General features: G+C 33.2%; 1 protein-coding gene across 1 annotated transcript; it reads right to left on the bottom strand.

Annotated features, from left to right (window-relative positions):
- Positions 1 to 5,685: 5,685 nt before the first annotated feature.
- Positions 5,686 to 8,162, bottom strand: LOC149373174 (uncharacterized). The gene is made up of 4 exons (XM_089597744.1): positions 7,044 to 8,162; positions 6,512 to 6,610; positions 6,023 to 6,066; positions 5,686 to 5,934 (listed from the first exon to the last, which is right to left on the bottom strand). Exons 1-4 carry the CDS (start codon positions 8,155 to 8,157, stop codon positions 5,686 to 5,688), a joined length of 1,506 nt encoding a protein of 501 aa, XP_089453870.1. The 5' UTR covers positions 8,158 to 8,162.
- Between the last annotated feature and the right edge of the window lie 394 nt (positions 8,163 to 8,556).

Below are 8,556 nucleotides of genomic sequence, written 5' to 3'. Positions count from 1 at the left end.
ATATTTAATATGGTAGATAGAACCAATAATAAACTTGAATCCTATCACAAGATTTTGAATTCGAAGTTGAGAACCAAACCAAGTACAGATATATTCATAGGTGAGTATGTGTCTACAAGATAGTTCTATTGATATAATTATCGTTCAGATATAAATAAAACAAGCAAACAAGTAAATTTTAACTGGAAAATAATTTAGTGTATACAAGTGTTTAAGGACAGTCTGGAAAAAATTTAAGTTCTTTCCTTGTCGACTGTCTGTCAATCCTTTCGTTCCTAAAAAAATTAGTAGGATAAACTATTTATTGTAAGTGCAATAAGTTATCCATAGAACGGTATGGTTAAACGAGTAAAACTATTGTGAACTAATCGGAAATATTAAAGCGATATGTGGTGATATTTGTATAATCAACTTTTATCAATGCAATTAATTGACGAAAGAAGAAGTATCATGCATTTTTTTTAAAATAAATATGAGGCCTGACTTAAGTGAGATTAATCATGACTTCGAAATAAAAGACAACTATTCGTCGTTCGTTTAACATCTGATTATAAACCTTTCTCATCTAACTTTAAATCAATCTTAACAAGTCTGAGTCAGAATTAACCTCCGAGTTGCGTCGGAAACCCACCACTGTCCAGTGCAGCAGTGCTTTATACCAAATGGATCCAATATGTATCCAAAACTGAGAACACAATCATCCATTTCCTTTAACATCTTTCTATTCGATGTTACTATAAACACATATATAGATGTAACGGGTATATGCGTTTCACGTATTCATGTGATGTCATCATCCAGTACTTTATACCAAATGGACCCATTATGGATCCAAAATTGCGAACACAATCATCCATTTCCTTTAACATCTTTCTATTCGATGTCAGTGTAAGCACATGTATATATATAAAAACACATGGTATTAGCCACGATGTAAAAATACAAGGCGCGGCCCGCGCGGCGTTGCGCATCAATTTTGATTGATCAATGCTTCCACCATGATGTAAGAATAAAAGGTGTGGCGTTCCAAAGTCTCATTTTCGTGCCGTTCTGCGCCTTTCAACACGACGCCATATTGGAGGGAGATGTGACTACTACAGCGGCGAAGAGCCTGTACAATGAAACGAAGCCGCTAAAGTTGAAACTAAAACTTATCCCATGCACGCATCTCACCTCGAATTGAGATATATATATTTATATGTTTGTGTATATATACGTAAACTGATCATCGTTTACCTGTTTATTCAGTTTTTTCTGTGCAAATATTACCAAATTGGGTGTTTGGTCACTGAAACAACTGGATTGAAAATATTGAAATAAAAAATATATATTGTTTCAGGAGTTTCTTGATGTTAATACGCTTTATATTTTAAAAGCTATTGAAATTCGCAGACAGACATGGCGGTGCGATGGAAGCGTTCCTGATTGGTCAATCAAAATGGATGTGCAACGCCACACATTATATTTCTTACATCATGGCTTCCACCGCGCCGCCATGTCTGTCTGCGGATTTCAAAAGTTTTTAAAATATAAAACATATATTAGCATCAAGAAACTCGTGAAACAATGTATATTTTTTGCTTCAATACTTTCATTCCAGTTATTATAGTGACCAAACACCCAATTCGGCAATATTTGCACATAAAAAACTGAACAAACAGGTGAACGATGATCAGTTTACGTATATATGTACAAATATATAAATATATATCTCAATTTGAGGTGAGATGCGTGCATGGGATAAGTTTTAGTTTCAACTTAAGCGGCTTCGTTTTATTGTACAGGCTCTTCGCCGCTGTAGTATATAGCCACGTCTCCCTCAAATATGGCGTCGCAATGGAAGGCGCAGAACGGCACGAAAATGAGACGTCGGAACGCCGCACCGCGTATTTTTACATCATGGTATTAGCTAGTAGCTACAGCTACATAAAGTTGCGTTCGAAAATTAATCTATTTTGCAATATGTAAATATTTCTTTACCTCAAAACTGATAGAAAATGCTTCTTTCTTTTACTTCTCAAGTTAAAAATCATGCGGCCGGTTTTTTCCGGAATATGCTCGAACATTTGAATGGAAGTCGACTTACCTCGCAGCTGGTTTCTATAAGTTGATTCATTTCTATACCACAAAAAAACCTTATAACTTGTCAATGTCAATATTTTTAAACAAGTTTCGAGGGTACAAACGTTGCTTCCCGCGAAAATGAAATAGGGCTAATTTGAAATAAGCTACGGAAATACAGTTACACAAACGTGTTTTGCAAATGTTATTGAAAAATTTTACGAGTGTTAATAAAAAAAAAGGCAAATTTACTAGTTGATAAAAAAACAGTTCTAAACTTTGATCACGACTCAACAATTACGATTTACTGCCACGTAGAATCACACTGCTAACGAACGTTATACTTAAGCTGATGAAAACTGAATGCTATAACTTTCTTCACAACTTCACGCGATATACTATTATATTATGTGTGCTTGTGCTTACTCTGACAATGTGTGATAATGACTTGACAACAAATAGATGGACGACAAGTGTACAAGTTGTCGTTCATCTATTTGTTGTCACATCATTAAAGCTTATCCTGATAATGTGTTGATAATGATGTGACAACAAATAGCTGGATTTGTCACACAACGCTCGACTACCATATTAGTGGCGGTAAAGACGAAAAGTATATGTATCCAATACCTTTAGTATTTTAGTATACAACGTGATATTTGCGCACACTACTGAATAATATTTTTTTAGTAAAAAAAAATAAAATGCATTCAATCATAGCTTTTCTTCAACATTTTTCCAGTTAGGTATTTCCAATGCATTACTTTATTAAATATGTTTTATTGTTTTTAAATACTTCACCAGCGAGGGCGGCGAGAGCGGTGAGCGTTATACCAAGTGCAAAAGAGATAGCGGTATGTTGAGCTGTCCGTCTATCTATTTGTTGTCAAATCATTATCACACAGGGGAAGACAATCACACGTGGTATAATATACTACGTGCATCATGCGTGTGATGAGGTGTTTTCCGCAATCGTTACCAGAGCAAGTAATTTTCGGTAAGTTGCGCTCTACATTACCGTCAGATCGGAAAGTCAACTATATATACCTTTAATTTACTCTCCCTCCTCACTGGACTCTATACATTTCCCCCTCTGACTGTAAAGAACATCCTTGAATAACAAAAGCATTTTTTACTGTGATACGCACGTTGATAGCGTCGTCTGCAAGCTTGGACACCCAAGTTATACAAAACGCTTACTATGGGCGCTTAGATGGTTTCACCTATCCTCTCCAACCGCCTGCAACCAGCAAATAAGTAGTAAGTAGTAAAATAAATATTCTACATGTTATTGTTTTAATTAGTAAATATTAAACGTTACCTAGAAAAAAATAATAGTTTTTCATATAATAACAAAAACCTTGACTCTCCCTTCAATAACCTTCGATAGTATCTGTTAAATTTTTTTTTTAAATCATTTATTAATAAAAATTTTTAAAATCACCAAATATTAGTATTTTTGTGATCAACAAACCGTGTACAGTACTACATATGTAAAATTTCTTTAAAAAAGTAACAAAATAAAAGCTAACCCCTCTCAGTACAACACTACGACTGTTGAAGAAACGAGAAACTTTCCAGAAAGGGACCTCTCTCTCTTTTGTACAATACTACGGAAGGGGAAACTTTCAGAGGTAAGTACTGGCGCGTGTGGAGCTTACCTCTCTCTCTTTCGTACAATACTTACTTACTACGAAATCGAAAACTTTTCGAGGTACTGGCGCCCCTACCTACAACTATCAGGTGAGATCTCATCTGAGATCTCAGGTGATTTCTCAGGTGAAATCTCATGCCAAAAACTCAGCTGAGAAATCACCTGAGATCTCACCTGAGATTTTTGAAAAAAGTTCTCCAAGGAGATAGTTACTTTTTTATTTCAAACAATTTCTATTCATTTAAACTATATGTCTCGAAAGTATTTTTTTTTTTTCAACCTTACATGTATGGGGACTTGGAAAATTAAAAAAAAAAAAAACCATCGGCATCCATTAATTAGTTTTGTTGTACTTGCAGGAATTTAACTAAATTTATGAGAGCTACCCTTGCATAGACATAACCTAAGGCTGCTATATTCTCATAATTAACTGTGTGTTGTTATTAAAAATATAATATAGCGGATAACACATGAAATTTTTTGTGAATAAACTTTTTTTTACGTGTTCCCGAAGCAAATGTCGAATAAAAGTGTTCAATATCTAATAACTATAAGCAAAACGCCATTTTTAATATAATGGTCAATACAAAATGGTGGATAACGTATAGTCTTATGACTCCTATGATATGGGTATCAAAGAATAGGGCTTAAAAACCGAGGTATACATAAATAAGTGGCTACACACATGGTCTAATATGGCGGCTACAACAAACGTATAACATCGGAGGTTATTTTTCAATTTTTTAAACATATAACTCTAGTAAGGGTTTATGGTAAAGGTATAATTATTAATCTTTTAATCATGTTAAATCGTATCAGAACAATAATTATTATTAGTAAAAGTCAGTTGTCATAGTACTTGTATTTTTTTGGATCCATTTTTAGATTGCTTATTTAGAAATAAGCCTTTTATCTAAAACAAACGTCCCATTACATTTAAAGAAATTTTTTGGAATGATAAAAGAGGAACATGCAAATATCGTTCAATATCACAGATTACGTATTAATAATTCTATTATTTTTATTTAAATAAATAATAAAACAAACCATCATTACATTGACCAGTATCACTTACATTTTTCTTTTAATTTTCTTAGTAATTTTATACCCATTCATCTTTATAATCTTAATTGTAGTGAGTTATTTTATTATTATTACTATTATTAATACCTTATAAATACATATACAACACAACTATTTTCTTTATTTAGTACTGCGTGCGTAGTTCTAAATTATATTTTACATTACTAGTATAATTTATAGATGATAAAATAACATTATAACTTTAATCTGTTTTAACTTTTGCTGCAGATTTATGCAATTGATATTTTAAAATACTTTGCTAAACAGCGTATTTGGCCTGTATAAATTAATCACACAACGAATAAGTGACTTCTATTATGTTTAATTTGGCTTTAGTTAACAATAGGACAACGGCATTTTGTACATCGACAGGAGTCTTTACCTTTCTGATAGCTGTAACCCAATACATTCTCTTAAATCAGTTATTTATATCTAATCCTACGCAAAATGATGAGAAGAGACATAAAGCTAGTTCACTGAGAGATCATTCAAGCATCAAGATATCAAGATATTAAAAGTTCAGTCTTAGTGATTCCTTTACCTACCTGATTTATACCTTCTTATCATTTGCGTACAACTGTTGATAAAATTAGTAATTAAAAAAAAACGTTTCAAGATACAGCTGTCAGTAAACAGTAAAATAGTTGCTTAAGCTGATTTACTGTATGTCCTTACTATTTTTAACATTTAATTAAAACTACTTCTTTGATATTGGCTCAATTTTTCGTTTTTTTCTCTTCTTTTGTCTCTAATGTACACAGTTAAATTTTCAGTTGCACTATTAATTAAATATTTTCTTTCTTCTTTGGATTTGTTTTTGGTTTTCAAGTAGTCGTCATATAAACCTAAAAATTAGTATTTAGTAATTCATGGAAAACAGATGTATTTTACGCAACGCTGCTTCTTAAATCAAGATTATGCTGACCTAGATATTGATTTAGTTTAAATGGACAACTCAATTGTATTCTCTTATCCCCTACATTATTTTTTTTTAATTTCTTTACATCAAGGCATATGTATGCAATTTGTTTCCTCCAAATATAATATGCTATTTCACGTAAAAACTTATCACAGCCTTTTTTTTGCGACAGCTCCCATGATTTCTCACCAACGAAAATATTTCTTCCTATATGTACCTGTAAAATTAGTTAATATTTTTTACGTAGTTACATTGGTTTGTAATTGTAAAAAAAACTATGGTACGCTATATAACAATCAAAATACCTTTTTCTGCACTACAGCATATAATTCAAAATTATCTACCTGTTCTGTAAAAATTAAGACAGAAATTTTAGGTAGACTGTAATTCTGCTGTAAAGTTGAAAAGTAGCAAAAAAAGTTTCGAAATAAATCTTATAAATTGTATAATTAAACATCACACATCTGCTTTTTCTAATAACTTTTTAATTTTTATAATTTTCACTATGGAATTATTACACCTTTCTTGTAACTCCTGTTCTCGGAGACATTCTCCTAATAAATTGTTATACATTAAGAAACAAAATTCGCTAGCTGTTAGCATACTTCTTCTAAACTCTAGTAAGTTTCAAGAAAAGTAAAAAAATCTCGAATTCTACCTTATAAATGCATTATTCAAGAAATATGTGTTCTTGATAAAAATTGATTATTTTTAATTAAACACACACACAACATTAATCGATAAAATTTTTAATATTAAACTATAGTTATATTTTTATGTATTTGACACTTTACCTGGAGCAAAAAGTAGTCTTTCTTGGCGGTAAGATTTATAGAGTTTTCTTTTGTACTTTTTCAAATATATAAAGTATTGTGCAAACTCATCGTCAGACTCTGTGGAAACAAATAAAATTATAATTTGATGTAGGAGTTAAGATAAGTGATCTGTTGGGGGTGAGGCAGGAAAATGACGTATACGAAAGTATTTAACATTTTCCATGATAAAACTCTATATGCAGAGCTCCTTTTGATGTATACGTCCAATAGTTGCATTGGCTCAGTATACATAGCAAGGTTAGGTATACATAGCAAGGTTAGGTATACTGAGCCAATGCAACTATTGGACGTATGCATCAAAAGGAGGTCTGCATATAGAGTTTTATCATGGAAAATGTTAAATACTTTTGTATACGTCATTTTTCTGCCTTACCCCCAACAGATCACTTATCTTAACTCCTATATCATATGACAGTGAGGGTGCTTTAACTAATTAAATGTAGAAATTATAATTTATTTAAATCAATAAACATTTGTATAACTGCTTTACCATCAGAACTCGACGATGACATAGAGACTGATTCATTTGCTTCATGAGATCTAGCTTGAAAAGATATGGTATGCTGATTTCCTGAGCCATTACGTATAGGACTTCGAGATGTTGTAGGAATTCGCGAGGTACGTCGAGACCTTGATCTAGTCGTTAATGGAGTTTGTGATCTGGAGCGAGTTGGTGAAGGAGATCCAGATCGTGTGTGAGCTTGCAAAGGTGTTCGAGATCTTGAATGAGTTGGCGATGGAGTTCGTGATCTGGAGCGAGTTGGTGAAGGAGATTTAGATTGTGTGTGAGTTTGCAAAGGTGTTCGAGATCTTGAATGAGTTGGCGATGGAGTTCGTGATCTGGAGCGAGTTGGCGATGAAGTTCGTGATCTGGAACGAGTTGGTGAAGGAGATCCAGATCGTGTGTGAGTTTGCAATGGTGTTCGAGATCTTGAGCGATTTGGCGATGAAGTTCGTGATCTGGAGCGAGTTGGTGAAGGAGATTTAGATTGTGTGTGAGTTTGCAAAGGTGTTCGAGATCTTGAATGAGTTGGAGATGGAGTTCGTGATCTGGAACGAGTTGGTGAGGGAGATCCAGATTGTAAAGGAGTTTGCAAGAGACGTTGAGATATATATCGAGTTGGCAATGAAGTTTGAGGTCTAGAGCGACTTGGTGAGGGAGATCCAGATTGAAAGCAACTTTCTGAGGGATGTTGAGATCTGGAGCGAGTTGGAGTTAGAGTTCGAGATCTTGAAAGAGTCGGTAAAAGAGGTTGAGAACTTGAGCAAGTTAACGCAAAAGTTTGAGATTTTGATAGAGTTGGTAAAGGAGATCGAGATTTTGATCGAGTATGCTGCGGGCTAAAAGATTTTGTTACATCATTATTCGAAAGACTGCCACGTTTTGAGTGGGAATGTGAGGAATGTTGCAATTCAAACTGAAAGCGAGAGACTTGCTCATCATTCGAGTTTTTGTACCTTAAAGATTCTGGTGATAGAGAGGATGAGTAACGCAGTGCAGGAATTTTTCGTTTCTTACGGAAAGGTAACTGGTCTTTTACGGAATTTTCCAAGCAACTAGAAGACGTGTTCGGTTGTGTTACGCGCTTCAATCTGATAGTCATTTGTCTTTTAAATAAGTTTTGTATACGTAACGAAGATTTTTTCGTTTGCAACTCATTGTTAAGAATTTTTAATGGCGACCTTATAGATTTTTGACACCTTTCAAATTCTGAAAGTATTCAAATTTTTCTTTAAACGGTTACAATACAGTTTAAGCACGAGGTTTATCAGAGTTTTATAGTTTTGAAAATGTTACCATTTTCTTTTACGTTTTCTTTATCATTTTTCAAACTTATGTGTTTGGAACCTTTTTTTCTTTCATTTTTCTTGTCGTTACGATAACTCTCATGTTTATCACAGTTATCCTCCGTGTCAGCTTCGCAAATTTCTGTATTATTATCAATATAATTTGTATCATCATCGTCATCAATACTAAGTGGTTGTCTAAACATTTTCAAGTT

The sequence above is a fragment of the Copidosoma floridanum genome, unplaced genomic scaffold (genome assembly GCF_036245765.1).
Source record: "Copidosoma floridanum isolate Cflo_tuat_1 unplaced genomic scaffold, Cflo_Japanese_pri ptg000035l, whole genome shotgun sequence".
Lineage (NCBI taxonomy): Eukaryota > Metazoa > Arthropoda > Insecta > Hymenoptera > Encyrtidae > Copidosoma > Copidosoma floridanum.
The sequence above is the reverse complement of the archived record's forward strand: the minus strand, read 5'-3'. Positions and strand labels throughout refer to the sequence as shown.